This window comes from Camelus ferus, chromosome 27 (genome assembly GCF_009834535.1).
Source record: "Camelus ferus isolate YT-003-E chromosome 27, BCGSAC_Cfer_1.0, whole genome shotgun sequence".
NCBI classification, from domain to species: Eukaryota; Metazoa; Chordata; class Mammalia; order Artiodactyla; family Camelidae; genus Camelus; species Camelus ferus.
Window position 1 is genome coordinate 513,472 of NC_045722.1, and position 17,062 is coordinate 530,533.

Here is a 17,062-nt window from a genome sequence, read left to right on the forward strand (position 1 = left end):
ATTCAAGCCCCAGTACCTCCATTAAAAAAAAAGAAAAAAGAAACCGAATACCTCCCCTCCCCAAACCCCAAATTATCCAAGATTACAGAGTCATTGTGAAGATGAACTGAGCTGCTCGATTCTGTCATCCTTCTAACGCCATGGGTCAAATAATGTCAGTGTGCCCTCCCTTTCAGCCTTTTTCTTTGATTTTTTGGAAAAAGAAAACTTCAGAAGTTTTTCCAAAAGAGAGTGAAAAAAATTTCTGGTGAAGATATTTTACTGGAAATTTTTGACTACAAGAAACATTTGAAAACCGCTATACAGAAGAAACAAAGATATAAACAGTATTGCAATTTCTGGGATTTGTGAAATGGAATTATTAGAATTTCTACCAAATCTATCCTTATATGTTTCCTGAGCATTATGTCTTGCATCATGTAAAAGTAATTTCTTAAGTTAAAGTTGACAGAAAGTGTTCTTTAACGCATTATGAGCAGAGGTGGACGGACGGATACAGCTTTACTGTCTACCGAACATGAACTTCAGATCAGTTTGGACGCCGTCAGTCAGGTTTGCAGAAACTGTAATGTTATTATTTGCTACTGTGACTAATGTAGACGTATAAGGTTTCCTCCATTTTCAAAACCACATCAATATAATTAGAAAATATTAATCATTACTATTTTTCTTTTTTGTATATTTATTTTTAAAAATTTTTATTGGTGTGGATATCTGTAAAGTTAAAAAAACATTTTCACTGTCTGCAGTTTTTTCCAGCCATTTTTACGATTTCTTTCATTGCAAGATTATAACATGCTTGTTGTACAGGGGAAGGGACAACCCCCCCACTCTGGGTATCGGGGGCACAAAGAGGGAGACTGGCTGGGAGAGGCATTTGTCTAAGGCTGAGGACCTGGCCCGCCCCATGCTCCTCGCCCACCTCCCTGCCTTCTGGGCCCTTCCTGTGCAGGTAGGAAGGACACCTGCCTGGGCTGTGCTGGGGCATCCCAGCCTTCACTGATGGTGCCACAGAACCCACCCCCCCCACACACTCCACCCCCCCCACCCCCCCGCTGCTTCCTCTGCCAGAGCAGAAGGGAGCCTCGCGGTGTTAATTGGTACTAAAGAATTCCTGTGCCCTATCTTTTCCTCCACGGCTGTGGGGAGGCAGCTGCCCCACTTCCCAAGCCCTGGGCACGCCGCCTGGATTCCGAGAAGGAAGATGCTCCTCATAGAAAGTCAGCACTTTCTCTGAGCCAGCATCCTTCCTAAGCACTTGTCATGTGTGTCACTCACTTAAAAAACTGTTTATTGAAGTGTTGTCTATTAACAATGCTGTGTTAGTTTCCGGTGCACAGCACAGTGCTTCAGTCACACGTACACAGACGTACATGGGTATGTTCTTTTTCAGCTTCTTTTCCATTACAGGCTGTTACAAGATACTGACTGTAACTCCCCGTGCTCTATAGGAGGTCCTCGCTGTTTACCTGTTTTGTATATAGTGGTGTGTTTCTGTTAGTCCCAAACTCCTAATTTATCCTCCTCCCCTCTTCCCCTTTAGTGACTATAGTTTCATTTCCTTTTTTTTTTTAATTGAAGTATAGCCAGTGTACAATGTGTGTCAGTTTCTGGTGTGCAGCACAGTGTTTCAGTCACACATGGACATACATATACTCCTTTTAATATTCTTTTTCATTACAGGTCACTACAAGATATTGAATGTAGTTCCCTGTGCTGTGCAGTAGGACCTTGTTTATCTGTTTATTTTCTATGTCTGTGAGTCTGTTTCTGGTTTGTAAATAGGTTCATTTGTATCTTTTTTTTAGATTCCACATGTAAGTGGTATCATAGGATACCTGTCTTCGACTTACTTCACTTAGTATGATAATCTCTAGGTCCATCCATGTTGCTGCAAATGGCATTATTTCATTCTTTTTTATGGCTGAGTAGTATTCCAGTGTGTGTGTGTGTGTGTGTGTGTGTGTGTGTGACATCTTTATCCAGTCAATGTCCTGGCTATTGTAAATAGTGCTGCTGTGAACATTGGGGTGCAGGTGTCTTTTCAAACTAGAGTTTTGTCCAGATATATGCCCAGGTGTGGGATTGCTGGATCATATGATAAGTCTATTTTTAGTTTTTTTTAAGGAAGCTCCCTACTGTTCTCCACAGTGGTTGCACCAAACTGCATTCCCACCAGCAGTGTGGGAGGGCTCCCCCTTCCCCACACCCCATGTATAACTCATGTAACCGTCATGATGAGGCAGGCACTATTGGAAATCCCGTTTTACAGCTGAGAAGTTCTTGCCCCAGGCCAGGTACAGGTTTTGCCTTGTGAGGTCGCTGCTGTCCTTAACCCCTCTGATAGAAGAGGAAACTGGAGCCCAGAGAGGCTAAGTACTTCAGCCAGGGTCACACAGCCAGGGAGTGGCAGAGAGAATTTGGACTCAGATCTGGGCGATGCTAAATCCTTGGGTCCCTGATCACCACACAGAACGTCCTCTCTGAGAGACCCCGACTTAAAATCCAGCCTTTGATCCTGTGGCTACTGAGAGGATGTGCCATAGGGATGGCGGCTCCTTCCCCTCCCTCCAGCCCCAGGCCACACCAGCTGGGAGTTAGGACACTGAAGGCACTTGCTCCCTGGCCCTGGGTGCTTTGCTTCCCTGGGCTACGGCCGCCCTGTCCTCTCCCCGTGGCCCATTTCTGTTCCACAAGCCTCCTCTGTGGTTAAGGGGAAAATTAGTCTCCAGGTTCCTAACTTTTCTTCCCTGGCCGAGAATGTGGGGCCAAAAAAAATCATTCTGGGTGGGGGACGGGGCCTGTGCCGCCACGTGCTTGCGGGGTGAACACAGCAGAGGGCAGGGCTCTGGGGGCGCAGGTGTGGCCTCTCTTGACTGTTGATTTGGTGGGTCCCAAAAGGAAGTGTTACAGCAACAGCACAGCGAGGTGGGCGTCGCACACACACTCGCACACACACACTCGTGACTCATTTGCTCACTCACACCTGACTCAACTGACCTTGCAGCAGACAGAGGCCCGAGGTCACCTGGGGGAGGAGAATGTCCAATAAAGGACTCGGACCAGCTGAGCCCTCATTCCCTCTTAGGTCTGACATTTTCTGTTCTTTGAGTTCTAGGCTTCAGCTCCTTGGGCATGCTGACAGTACCTCCCTCGAGGAGTCACTGTAAGAACTAGGTGTGACAGTGCACGTCACCTGCTCAAGAACAGTCCTAGCTCATGGTAAGTCCTGCAGGAACACCGGACGTGGTCATCACTTCTTATTATGGAGCAGTTCTGAGTGGTCAGGCAGTGGTGCCGCCCCTGGGGTGCCCTCCAGGGTCAGCCTGGGCCACATGGAGGTAAAACTGGGGGTTGAGTGCCAGCACCAAGTCCTCCAGAACCTGCTCTGCCGCTGATCAGATGTGTGACCTGGGGCAAGCTGCCGGCGCCCCGCCCCGCCCCCTCCTCCCCGCTTCCCCCAACCCCATGTTTCAGTTTCTCACGTTAAGATCAGGACGGTTGCGAGGATTAAGTGAGATAATGTGTACAGATTGCTAACACGGTGCCTGGCACAGCGATAGCCGCCGTCCTCACCACTGTCGCTGTCACTGCTGGAAGGTTGTCATGGGGCTGGGAGCAAGGAGCGAGCAGCATTGCCTTGGTTTGTAGCGAAGGACGCCGAGCCCGGAGAGTCAGCACGGCTGCCCCGAGCTCCCCCTGCAGAGTTCTGGCACAGCTGGGGCTTAGCCCATAGCAGCACCAGGCCCTGACAGCAGCAGACCAGCTTGCTGCCTGCAAGCTGTTCCCACTGGCATTAGCCTGTTTAGCCAGACCTGAGACCTGGGTGGTTTGGGCCCACTTTGAAAAACAGATTTTTATTTTTTTGAGCAGTTTTAGGCTCATAGCAAAATTGAGCAGAAAATACAGAGACATCCCATGTACCCCTGGCCCCACACAGCCACAGCTTCCCCACTATCAACAACCCCCAGGAAGGTCCATTTATGACAAACCATGAACCTGCCTCTATGCATTGCGATTGCCCCAAGTCCACATCTGCACTGCAGTTCACTCTTGGTGTGTACGTCCTGTGGGCTTGGACAAATGTATGGTGACATGTGTCCGCCATCGTAGTATCATACAGAGTATTTCACTGCCCTGAAAACCCTCTGTGCTCTGACGACCCATTCCTCCCCGCCCTTAGCCCCTGGCAACTGCTGATCTTTTTGCTGTCTCCATAGTTTGCCTTTTCCAGAAAGTCGTGTAGTTGGAATTGTACAGTATGGCTTCAGTTTCAGGTTGGCGTCTTTCACTTTGTAATATGCATTGAAATTTCCGCCATGTCTTTTCATGACTTGATAGCTCATTTCTTTAGTGCTGAGTAACATTCCGTCGTCTGGATGCACCACGGCTTATTTATCCACTCACTCACTCACTAAAGGATATCTTGATTGCTTTGAAGTTTGGGCAGTTGTGAATAAAGCTGCCTACTACCAAAAACATCCCGTGTAGCTTTTTGTGTGGATGTGTTCAGCTCTTTGGATAGGTACCAAAGGACTGGGTGATTGTTGGACTGTACGTGAGAGTCTTTGGTTTTATAAGAAAGCATCACACTGTCTTCCTTAGCCGCTGGGACACTTTGCACTCCCACCAGTAGAGAATGCAAGTCCTTGTTGCTCCACATCCTCGCCAGCATTTGCTGTGGACCTTATTTTGGAGTTTCGCTCCCATTTCGCAGATGAGGAGACTGAGGTGCATGAGGTGAAAGGCTTTGCTCTCACTCCACCCCCTTGCTACACACATAACAGTGTGCAGGCTGATGTGCGTTCTTTGGCTAAGGAGTCATTTTCCAGTGGGGTCTGTGCCCTTCCCAGCAGGCTTGGGAAAGGGTCTCACCTGCAGGGAGAGGCCACTCTGGTAAGTTACCTGAGCAAGCTGCCTTGCAGAGGTGACACTGGAATGAAGGGACAAACCTGGAGGATCAGATGTTTCCCCTTCCCTCTGGGGATGGCTGGGTGGTGTGGCAGAAAGAGCAGGGCTTGGGGTTGGAAACACATCTGCATCTTAGCTCTGCCTCTCGCGAGCTGTGTAACTACATGTTAGTCACTTAGCCTCCAAGCCTCAGTTTTCCCACCTGAAAAAATGGGGGCAGCTTCATGGAGGTTGTTGGGAGGATCAAAGTGCCTGCATGTAACATAACAATCATTTAGAATTTCGACCACCTGTAGCCATCAGGGATACTGGTCTGTAGTTTCCTTTTCTTGTGATGTCTTTGTCTGGATTTGGAATCTGGGTGATTCTGGCCCCACAGGATGTGTTAGGGGCTATTGTGGGTCTTGAGCGTGAAGTTGTACGAGCTCGGGGGAGACGTCTGGGCGGTGACTCGTAAACTGGTGTCCTCACTGTGAGACAAGATCTGGGGCCAAGATGTTGGGAATAAGCGAAGTGCCCGCAAGATGGGCTGGGGAGCCCATCAAAGTAGGAAAGTTGGAGTGATTTCACGATCTTCTTCCCTGGCGTTCAGCAGAGTCTTGGGAGCTGCCCCTGTCCCAGCTATGCTGAGGGGAACACAAGGACCTGGGACCAGTGGGACCTACAGTGCCACCTATGCAAGGTGTCCGGGAGCCTGGACCAAAGCCTGCCCTGGGCCCTCATTTCTTTCCTTTGGGGATTCTCCGACCTTTACCCCAGGCGTGGAGTAGTTGAGACAGCCGCCCTCCAGGACTCCAGGATGACACTCCTGGGGAGCTGTCCCAGAGCCCTGAGGTCCAGCCCCAGTTCTGCGAGGTGGGTCCGGGGAGCGGGTTGTTCCCACAGTCTGGCTGTTCCATATTGCTTCCGCAGGATGGAGATCCTGAGAGCTTGGGCCCCTAGGGCGGTGCCGACGTGCTGACTCTGAGTGATCCCCACGTCAGATTCAGGACTCGTTCAGGTCTCTGGGCCACAGCTGGCCTCTGGACCTGACCCCGTGCATGAGTCTCTGCCCACCTACGCTTTGAGCCTGCAGCACCACGAGTGGCGGGGGTGGTAAAGTGCCCTTTCCCTGGTGCTAACTTCCAGGAGCATCCAGGGCACCCCCCACCCCACTGCAGCCTCTGTGACCCTGAAGTGTCATTTACACCCGAACATCCTGAATGGTCAGTGCATGGCCAGAGAACAGACGATCCTTCTTCGGCACAATGGGTTAGACTTGCATTTACGGCCACCGTCAGTGAAGCAGACCCTTTGAGAGAGTCACTGAGGGCCAGGATTCACGGCAGCACAGTGGGCAACGTGGCGTCGTGAGCAAGGCTGCCACTGGCATTAAGTGAATGGTAGCAGTAAACTGCAGAGGCAAGAAGATCCCTGTTGTTTTGATACAAACAGGTTCCCAAGAGCCGTGGCGTCATGAATAACCCCCGCGTTCTCACTTCTTCCTCACGGCGGAAGATAAGCAGTTAGCCAGGAATGACATATCTGACAATGAAGCACAGGAAGAGACGGTTCCTGGACCCTCCAGAGACTCTTCACGTGCACCAATTTGACAAGAAATAAACGTATCAGGACCCTTCTCTGTGCATTATTCTAAGTCTTCACTGATAGATTACAACACCTCATATGGGCCAAGTATTATATTTTAAAATCAAATTGTTTATCTAGACGAGGGTGTTAAAGAGGAAAACCACAGGCCCCAAGTGCGTCAGCCTAGATTTAATATCTAACCTAACCGCAGTTTCAGCCGTCACCAGAAATGTGACCCTAATAAACCAGTCTGGGACTTTCTGGTCACCACAATGCGGTCATCTGTCAGGCAGGCCCTTTCCATCCCCCAAAGGACAGAGAGGCAGTCTGTGTGATAGAACCCTCGCCGGTCCCTTCCCCACAGAAAGATGATGTCCTGACCTGAAAACACTCCTCTCTTTTCTTTTGCTAATAACTCTTTGGCCTCGGCTTTCTGTAAAAAGCCTTCCGTTCTTCGCAGCCCCTGGGAGCACCCTCCTAAGGGCAAGGTGGGAGGCTGCCTGATCCGTGAATTCCCTAATAAAGCTAATTAGATCTTCAAATTGACTCAGCTGAATTTTGTTTTTTAACAAGTGTCCTGCACACAGAAAACTTTTGCTCCGGGCCCTGCACAAGCTAAGGGCAGCTTTGACTTCTTCTTGTGAACTGAAGTTTGGGAATTCTTGGAGCGGCACCCCCACGCAAAGCATCCAAGCCTGTGGGAGACCTGGCTACCATCTGGTCCAGAGCCTGCTCTTTACAAGAGAGGAGGGACTGAGAGGCAGCAGTGACCCAGGCCTCAGGGTATCCAACATGGACGAGCTCCTCTGTGCTGGGAGCTCAGCGGAGGGAGAGGACAGAGGCTGGGCGGGCGGCTTTCTGCTGAGCACTGAAATGTGGCCGGATCTGGCCCGCCTGGAGGAGAGTGGTCCTGGGGGCAGGGGTGGGCAGGGCCTGGGGGGGGGGGCAGGGGAAGGGACGAGTCTGCCTGGGGGGCATCTGAGGAGGGGCTGCTGGGCTCCAAGTGGATCTCCAAAACGCTGCTCCCAGGCCCCAAGGCCCCAAACTCCGTCTCCAAATTGAGAAGCAGGTCTCCCACGAGACAGGACACCTGCCATCGCTGCTCCTGGGAGCGCCTTCAGGCCCAGCCCCAGAGAGGCGAGTGGGGCTAAGCCAGGGCAGTACCTGGGTTTGCGCACGATTTCAAACCAAAGCAGGGACGTCACAGCCATGGTTCCTACTGGGAGCTGTTTCGGGCACCTGCCCTAACCCTTCTGCTCTGGGCCATTCTTATCATTTTGTCTCCAGAGGGGAGACTGTGAAAGCCACAGCTGAGATCCTAAAGCCCAAGTTAAATTCAGCTACGTTACCTGGGAGGTGGACGCATCTGACAGGGTGCTCCCGGTACCTTGTGAGGTAAGTCAGTGCTTCTCAGACCCCCTCCCCCAGGGCTTATTTAAACAGACCTCTGGGACCCTACCTCCAGAGTTTCTGCGTCAAAAGTGGGGGGGCCACAAATCTGCACTAACAACAAGCTCCCACGTGAAGCTGATGCTCGTTTGGGACCCACACTTTGAGAACCACTGACTGGGTGTTGCCAAAGTTTAGAGCCAAAGGGCCTGAAGGCTGGAAATCTGGTTCCCGGGGCCCAGGTGTCTCCAAACAAGAGACCGCTCTCGCCCTCTGTTGGTGGTTGGTGGTACAGCAGGCTTTTTTTCCTTTTCTCTCTTTTCTTACAAACATTTTTCATCTAAATAAAATGTTTGCCAATTGATAGTTCTTAAGTAGGTGGGTTTCTGTAGTCCCACTCTATAAATGAGTGAACCATGTCTTGGCTGGCATGTGGGGCTTTAGTAAGGCTCATGTTCATATGGGGCCACACCTGAACAAGAGTTCAGGCTCCTGACTCCCTTCCTGGTACCCGGGAGGGGCCCTAACCCCCAGATGCTCAGGCAGACACTCGGGGCTGTGGGAGGTGCAGCGACGACAGGGTCAGGCCTGCGCCCTGGGCCTGCTCTCCTCCGCCGCAGCTGTGAGCCTGGGCAGGCCGCCTCGTCTCTCCTGGCCTCAGTTTCCTTTCCTGAGAAATGGGGGAGATAAGAGTCGTTTAGTCCACCCTAACTAAAAAACCATGGAGAATTGGAGGGAGCCTACAGCTCAGTGGTAGACTGCACGCTTAGCATGCACGAGGTCCTGGGTTCAATCCCCAGTATATCCATTAAAAAAATAATAAATTTTTTTTAAGTTTCAAAAAAAAAAAAATCATGAGGCCCGAAGGACTGAATGGTGAGAATACTCTTGATTTCTCACAGTAGTAGCAGGATTTATGGGGTGGCTACCCGGCCCGCCGCCCTCTCTCACATACAGCAGCTCTGTGAGGCCACTGTCATCATTACCGCATGTTGAAGAGCAGGAGACCAGGGCACAAAGAGGTCAAACGGCTGCCCCGATGACACAGACAGTGTGCGGGGGAGCTGGGATTTGAGCCCCAGATCTGCCTGCTTCCAGGTGGCTCCTGCCCAGCAGTTCCCCCACGCCAGCGTCAGCAGGTGTGTTGTACAGAGGCCATGGAGAAAAGGGGTGAGGGACAGGGAAAAAGAGCGGGGGTTCAGAGAGGAGACACAGCCACACACAGGGACAGGGTCAGGGAGATGGACACACAGAGATGAGAAGGGCAGGGGAACAAAACAAGCAGACACGGTGGGGGGACAGAGCTGGAGGAGAGACAGGAAGAGAAGAGAAACATGACAGTCAAGGGAGGAGGGGAGGGAGACGCCCCAACCCAGGCATGAGGAGTGGCTGAGGGGGTGCGGGGAGGTGAGAGGCAGAGTGGGAAAGGTGGGCCAAGGGGCTCGGGGAAGAAGTGTGGGGAGGACACAGAGATTCAAAGCATGGAAAAGTGGTTGCAACCGTGGAGACAGGTAATGGGGGACAGGATGGGGAGACAGCACAAAAGGAAGAGCAAGGGACAAATGGGAAACAGAAAAGTTATATGCAGGGAAGGGTACTGAACCAGGCGCTCGCTGTATGCTGGAATTACCAACAGAAAGAGCCAGGCCCAGTCCTCAAGCAGCTTGTTCTCCAACAGGAGGTCAAACACACAAACAGGAGATGCTAAAACAGTGCAGAAGTGCAGAAAGAATGAGGCTCATGCAGTTATGGAAAGTAGCACAGAGGCTGGGCATCTAAACCAACGCAGTCCCAGTCCAGGAAGGCTTCCTGGAGGAGTTGACATCTGAAGAAAGACTGAGGAACTATCTGGTAGGAGTTCAGGGGGAGAGAAAGGCAAAACTATGATGAGACAGACAACATAGAGATACAGGCATCGGAACAGGTCTTGGAGGACCCTGTTTGGACCTCAACCCTAAGGCAGCTGGGAGCCTCTAACGGGTTTCAACGAGGCAAATGTGTGTGTGTTTGGTCAGGGGTGCATGAGCTGCTGGACGGAGAATGGATTGGTCGGCACCAGGCAGGAGGCAGGAGGGCCAGTCAGGTAGGCCCAAGCAAATTAAAATGCTGTGCTTGGGCAGCAGTAGTAGAGATGGGGAGGAAGGGAAGGACTTGAGGGACAGTGAGACCCTCAGGGCTTGATGACTGAGCACCTGAGGGCAGGTGGTGTGTGGGTGTGTTTGGGAGTGGCATGGCAGAAGCAGCAGTGAGGAGTGGAGGAGCCCCTCCCTCCTACGGGGCTCCTTGGCTTTGGGAACCTCCCTCCATCTGGCCCCCTGCTAAGTGGTCTGCGACGTGCGCCCATGTCTGTGGGCCTCTTCTAGGGGACCACAAGCTTCTTGCAGGCAAGCAGCAAGTCCTTCTCACTCTGTGCAGTGGTGCCCAATATGGGGCCTGGGCAAAAGCTAGAAAGCAAACACACTTGGAGGGTCGGAGACTGGTGTCAAGACGCCTCCCTATGGAGTGCTGGGATTTGAGCCAAGGGTTATTAAAGCTGCAGCTACAGATGCCTATGGCAGCCTCACTGCATCTCCTATGTGTCAGCTACTCTTCATGATTAAAAAAAGAGAGGCAGAGAGAGAACACATGGCCACAACATGGTCACAGCCCATCAAAAGAGACAGGACAAATATATTTAATTATGATCATTATAAAACGGTGTGAACCAGGCAACTGTGGAGGTAGTGTCAGGAAAGCTACATAGAGGCGGTGTCAATTTGAACTGGGATTTGAAGGATAAGTAGGAGTTTGCCAGGCAGAGAAAGTGTACAAAGGCATTCAAGCCTGAGGACAGAGCATGGGCCACAGCACTGAGACCTAAATGAGTCTGGAAGAGACTAGAACTCCTATTGCAAACTCATTTGCTCCACAGTTTGTAACACGTTCGCTCCTCCTCCCTCTGGTTTCCGCGGCTCAGTGGGGGTCCGAGGGAGCTCAGACTTGAGCTAGTAGCACCCCACCTCAAGTAGAGCTGGGGGGGTGAGGGTGCCCCCGGGCGTTCTCCAAGCTGAAGCCACGCCCTAAGGTGCAGCCGCAGACAGTGGGGAAGAGGAGCCCAAGGACGAACGCCGCTGACTGACTCCTGGCAGACAGTCCCCGGACACATCCCAGACGGCCCCGAGGAAGCGGCCCCTCGGCTCCAGCAGTGACCTTGACAACACAAAATACAAAGCCAGTCTTCATACTGGCTCCTCCTCTTTCCCAGCCTCCCTGCTCACCCCCATTCACTCTTCCACTCCCACCTCTTGGAATCACCTTCCAGTCAGACCACCTGCATCCAGCTCCTTTCTCAGACTCTGCTTTGGGGAGAATCCAAACAGATGGGCCACGTCGCCAGGGACAGGAGCCGGGAGGTCCTGTGGCACAGAGAGTCAGCCACAGAAAATGCACACATTTCTGCGTGTTTCCTCGGGGCCCAGCCCCTCACTTGAAGAAGGGAAGCCAAGTTTTTTGAGAGGGCCCTTGCTCTTCCAGACCTCTGTTCTGACTGGGGAGACGTGACAGACGGGCCAGCCAGCAGCACGTGAGGAATCAGAAACATTTTCTTTCTGTTAGGGAGCGTGTCACGTGGGTTGTGGGCAGCAGATTGATGTTCCTAATTACATTTGGCTCGAGCTGACACTATGTGTCTCATTCCCAGAGCCCACAATGCTGGCAGGGAAGGTGCCAAGAGGCATGCTGGGTAGCTGAGGGTGACAATCTGGGATTTCAAATACCCCTGAGAGATAAAAGTGGACAAATCATAACCATGGGGGAAGGGTGACGTGTTCTTGAGTTTCCCTTTAATGGCTTCCAAGGGCTGGAGGGGCCTTGGAAATCTTTTGAGGTCCATCCTCCTGTCTTGAGGTTCACCTGCCCAAGACAGTCTAGATGGGGAGTGTGACCACTTGTGATGCTGGACAGCCTGCTGAGGGGAAATGCTCTCTTGGGTCCAATTTAAATTTCTTCAGCCGCGGGTCGACGGTTTATCTTGCTTAATTTGTTCTTGCTGGCATTATATATTTGCTAAGCACCGGCTGTGTGCCCAGGGGTACACAGTAGGAGTAGCATGCCCTGGTGCTCAGACGCTTGCCGGCTCACAGTCCACACTGTCCAGAAGCTCGTGAAATCAAGACCGGACACTCAGACCCAGAAGCAGCACAGGACCCGTGGGGGTTGGAGCTGTCGGGGCTTTGGCAAGGGGGTGGGGCCGAGAGGTGGGCAGGGAAGCATTTGGGTTAGTGCGGAAGAACTAGGCATTCTCGGCAGGCAAGTAACGTGGTCAAAAGCATGAGGTCCATCATGGGAACACAACTAAGAAGGGTCTGCGCCAAGGAGCCGCCTGAGGCCTGCGGCAACATCTGCTGCCCAGGAGACTCAGTAGGTCGGCCCAACTCCTCAGAACTGAAAACGGGACGCTAGCTGTCCATCTGTCTCCCAAGACAAGTGTGAAATTCAAATAAGGCGGCGGGTTTGAGGGGCCCTGGAATTCACCGATGTGCTTGACATGAAAAGGCTGAGTGTGGCTCAGGAGTAGAGCGCATGCTTAGCACGTACGAGGTCCTGGGTGCAACCCCTGATACCTCCATTAAAAGGGAAAAAAGAAGACTTCTATTCAGGTCCTGGCTCTCTCACTGTGTGGGCTCGGGTAGGTCCCCGCCCCTCTCTGAGTCTGTTCAGTCATCAGCAAACAGAGGAGGACGGTTCCTTCCTCTCATTGTTGCATTTAGCATTTCGAGAAAAAATGTAAATAAATTAGCATTAAGATCCACAAAGGGCCCTACAGATGCAGATTACTTTGTTACTCCTTGAAGGCAGGCATCAGCTCCCCTCTCCGTCGGTCTGGCACCTTCCACAGAGCAGGTGCTCGCACCGCGTGGACGACGTCGTCGGGTTAACCGCTCTGTGTTGAGCAGGAAGCCAGCGCCTCCGGCTTGCGGGCAGGTCGTGGTGCCAGAAAGATCCCTCCGCTTCCGTCTCCCCGAGCCCGTCCCCCTTCCAGTCCCCGCGGGGCAGAGCTGCTGGACCGGTGCGCACAGGAGCTCCGGGGGAGGACTCCTTTCGGTTGACTTGCGGGGACACCGTCAGGTGACTGTCCCTCAAGTCCCTGCAGCGGCCCCAGGACATGGTGTGACCCAGGTCAGGATTCGTTCACCACAGAGGACGCACCTGTGTTCCCCGGCGGCGCCGCACCCCGGGGTCGCAGACACACCTGGGGCCGGGCCGTCCCGGGTCTGGAACCGAGCCCCTGAACAGGGGGTTCCGCAGAGAGCCTGCGGGGACGAGGGGCGGGCCGGCTCTGGGAGAAACCGTGCTCTAAGTCACTTCCCACTCCGGCTCTCAGTTTCCTCCTCTGTAAGGTGGCGCGAGCGCCTCCGACCAGAGGGAACGAGGTTCCGACGAGCGCTCGCCCCACCGCCCCGTGCCGCCCGGGGCCGCGCCGGGGTCTGCGCGAGGCCGGGCCGCGGGCCGAGCTCCGGGCGGGCGGCCGCCACGCCCCTCTCCGCGGGCAGCGCCGCGCTCCCGGCGCGCGGGCCGACTTTGCGACCCAACGGGGGCCGAGCCCAGCGGTCTTCTCGGCCCACGCGACGCCTCGGCCGTCTAGGTGGGACCTCAGCGCGTCCCCGGGCCAACGGTGCCCCGGAATCCCGGGCCGCCCCCCGCCCCAGCTGGCAGGTGCCAGGGCCCAGCCGCGCCCAGCCGCGCGCCGGCCGCCGCGGGCCGGAAGGGGTTAAGGCCGCGGCCGGGGCGCCGGCCCCGGGCTTCAGGAGCGGCGGTGCCCGGCGGCCGGCCACCGAGCCCGGAGGCGCAGGGCACGGCGGGCGGGCTGCGCTTTCTCCTCCTCCTCCTCCTCCCGCCTCCTCCTTTGTAGCGAGTTCCCGGCCCCGCTTCCTCCCCCCGCCCCCCAGCCCGGGCCCTCTCCCTCGCTCCCTTTCTTCCTGCCTCGCCTTCCTGCGGCGAAGGAGGCTCATCCATTATAAATGCACATTCGGGGCTGACATCAGCGACGGGCGGCGGGCGAGCGCCGACGAGCGGTCCCTGCCGGCTGGCCGCCCAGAGCGCGGCCCCCAGGCTCGGCTGAGCCTCCCACGGGCCGCGGGGAGCGCGCGGAGCCCCGCCGGACCCCCTTCCCGCCGCCGCCTGGGGCCCCCGCGGACCCCGGCCGCCGCCCCCGCACGCCGCGCCAGCGCCCCCGCACCGCCCCGGAGTTTCTGCATGACTGTCACAAAGGTAAGCGCCTCGCCCGCCGCGCCCGGGACCCGCCTGGGCTGCCGGGGGCGCGGGGGTGTGGGCGTGGGGAGGGGGCTCCGGTGTCGGGAGGTGCGGCGTGCGCTTCGCCTGCTCCCCTCGCCGCTCCGGCCGCTCCGGCCCCCGAGGACCGCGGAGGGAAGGGGAGGATGCCGCTCTGGCAGCCGCGGCGGTTTGGACAAGATCCCTCGCGCCGGCCCAACCCCGGGACTGCATTTTTAACCCTTGTTTCGGATGCTGCATTTTTAACCCCTGGAGTGCAGTGTGGGGCAGCTCTGTGGTATCGCCCGCTGGAGCGCGCCGCGGGGAGCGTCGCTGGCAGGCACTGGCCCTGGGCATTGGGGGTGGGGGTGGGCTTGCCGCCCTGCGGAGGCCAGCCGAGGTAGAAGCCCATTCCACCTGCCAGCCTCTGCCTCCCGTCCCAAGAATTCTAATCCCACTCCAAATGCAGTCTGGATGTCCCGGGAGTTGTTACCAGGAGCTGGAAAGGTTCTGCGGTGACGGGCCTGAAGACACGGGGAGGGACTGTGGCCGGGAAGGGAGAGTCGCGCATTCTGGCAGCCCCCATGTTGGAGGAGAGTGTTTGGACCTCGTCGTAGGGCCCAGGTTTACTGGAGAGACTTTGGGAGCTTCCCTGCTGTGGGGAAGAAGGAGTTAAGAGGAAGGCAGACATGGGTAGTGGAAAGGGCCCAGGGTTTAAGAGACCAGAGGAGACTGAGTTCACTTCCCTGTTCTACCCAGATCCCTTGGGTGACCTTGGCTGGGCCCTTCTGCTTTGGGCCTCAGTTTCCTCTTGTGGAATGTGAAGATGGTCATATGGATCCTGGGGGTGGTGGCGGGCAGTTGAAGAACCAGTGAGGTCAAGAGTGTGAGTCCACACTTTTCAGAGAGCTCTCAGGGTGAGGAGCTCACAGCCTGGCCTTGGCCTCGGATTTGGCGAGCCGTGACTCTCCCAGCTGCCCAGCTGGCTCTCAGAATTGGAGAGTTGGAGGCCAGAGTGGGAAGGGCCTCTTGTTTGTGGTCAGAGCAGTGGGCCAGATGGAGGGTCAGCCTTGGAAGCGATGGGAGGGGTGGTCCTGCCTCCAGCTGACGAGCCAGGGGCTGCTCGCACCCCCATGAGATCTGCCGGAGGGCAGCGTGTTCCTTCGGGGTCTTGGGGCACAAGTCCAAAGCTCAGACTTGGAAACAGTGTGGGAAGGGGAACTTGGGGGCTGGCGGGCTACCTTAGTGCTGGCTACTAATGGCAGAGCTGCTGTGACCCCCAGCGGGCAGGATGTTTAGTGTTTCGAAGTGATACGAATGCTGTTTGGCTGGGAAGGATTATTATCATTAGGGCTATTAATGTCAAGGGTGTAAGCAGGCCGGAGCCGGAGAGTGATGGACCAGACTGGGTGAGAGATAAAGGATGTGAGACATGTAATAACAGCACTGAGCTCTGACTTGATGCCTCCCCTGTGTCTCTTTATGTGCAACAGTTCAGACAGCCTTCCTTCCCAGGAGGCCTGCAAGGAATGTGTGTTCAGGCCCCTTTAGCAGAGGAAGAAGCTGAGGCTCAGAGAGGTAAAGTAACTTGCCCAAGGTCACACAGTGAGTAGCAGAGCTGAGGTTCACCCTCAGGTCTGTCTCAGCCTGTGGCCTGTGGTCTTTCCATTGCTCTGCACTGTTGAGCACCGTGGAGACTGGGTGGCTGGGTGAGTCCAGCGCTGGAAGGGCACTACTCGGAGGCCTGGGCCCTGGGGTCGCAGTCCATGAAGGTGCGTATCTGTCTGTTAAACTCGTTGGCAGGCCTGTCCTCTTGGTATCCAGTGACTGTTCACTAATGTGCCCCTTTCCCCCCAACCCCCACCAAATCCCTCTGTGTCTCTCTCTCTTCCTGCTCTAACCAGTGTGGCATCAGTTTAAGCCAGCTCAGAGGATTAAATAAAATCCCCACCTTAACCCTATCTTCTCTTCCCTTGCCGGTCTTTAAAAGACTGGTTGTCTGGAGGTGCAAGAGGGGTGCAGGGGTGGGGCCTCGAGGGCAGTCCTGTTGCCTGAAAGCCTGTTGGAAGAGGCTCCTCCCTGAGTTGAGGCAGAAACCGCAGGGTTCTGGGAGTCTGAAGGCCCGGCTTCTGGTGCTAAGTCAGGCACGAATAGGCTGTGTGACCTTGGACCAGTCACTTCCACCTCTGGGCCTCTGTGTCCTGTCTGTGAAGTGCAGGACTTGGTTCTGATAGTCTCTAGGGTCCAGGTCCCCCCTGCGGGCTCTGGGACAGCTCCTGCTCTGGCCAGGCCCTGTGCTGGGCATTAGGTCACAGGACGCAGAGCACCAGCCCCTCCTGGGGGCTCTGGGACAGCTCCAGCTCTGGACAGGAAGTCAGCTCTGGTGGGGACCTGGAGGCTCTTCATTCTCTGGGTTTGGTCTGGTTACAAGACAGATGTGAAGAAGAACCCCAATGGGAGTCTGGGAGGTGGGATCGCTGCTTGCAAACTGGGGGTGGTAGGCAGGGGAGGGAATGGATTAGAGGGTGAGACCCCGGCCCTTGCCACCTCCAAGCAAAGGGCCACCCCCTTCAGGCAAGCCCCAGCTTGCTGCCCCGGGGACCCTTGCTTTGCGCCTTTGTGTTAGGCTCCCTGAGGGCAGTCCTCGGGGCCAGGGTTGGGTGTGGGTTGCAGAAGGTGATCTCGTTAGTTTAGGGAACCTGGAGCGAAAAGGAAAGCTGACTGCAAATTGCTAGATCCTCAGTAGCACTTCCTTGGTGGGGAGGGTGGGGGCTCTGCTTTATACTGGCTGCCCTCCCTCTCATACACATCCCAGCCCCCTCCTTGTGGGTCCACCAGTGGGGCTGCAGGTGAAGCCTGGGGGATTCTTGGGGGAGCTCCTACACTAACACACTGGAGACACAGAGCCATGCAGATTTGGGGTGGGACCTTCTAGCCTGATGGC

At 55.1% G+C, this 17,062-nt stretch overlaps 1 protein-coding gene and 1 long non-coding RNA gene across 4 annotated transcripts in view; one reads left to right on the forward strand and one right to left on the reverse strand.

Annotated features, from left to right (window-relative positions):
- Positions 1 to 10,506: 10,506 nt before the first annotated feature.
- On the reverse strand, positions 10,507 to 12,867 carry LOC116660257. The gene is made up of 2 exons (XR_004315677.1): positions 11,151 to 12,867; positions 10,507 to 11,058 (listed from the first exon to the last, which is right to left on the reverse strand). It is a non-coding gene; the product is annotated as an uncharacterized LOC116660257 (long non-coding RNA).
- A 44-nt stretch (positions 12,868 to 12,911) lies between these two features.
- Positions 12,912 to 17,062, forward strand: part of CORO2B (coronin 2B) — a 100,362-nt gene continuing 96,211 nt past the window's right edge. The window contains exon 1 of one of the 3 annotated variants that reach the window (XM_014552258.2): positions 12,912 to 13,026. Coding sequence is in view for 2 of the 3 variants with exons in the window: in XM_032469137.1 (XP_032325028.1) it covers positions 14,104 to 14,118 (15 nt within the window). In the remaining variant the exon portion in view is untranslated. Of the gene's footprint in view, positions 13,027 to 13,256; positions 14,119 to 17,062 lie in introns of those variants that run through there. The other 2 variants (XM_032469137.1, XM_032469136.1) reach the window with 2 other exon arrangements.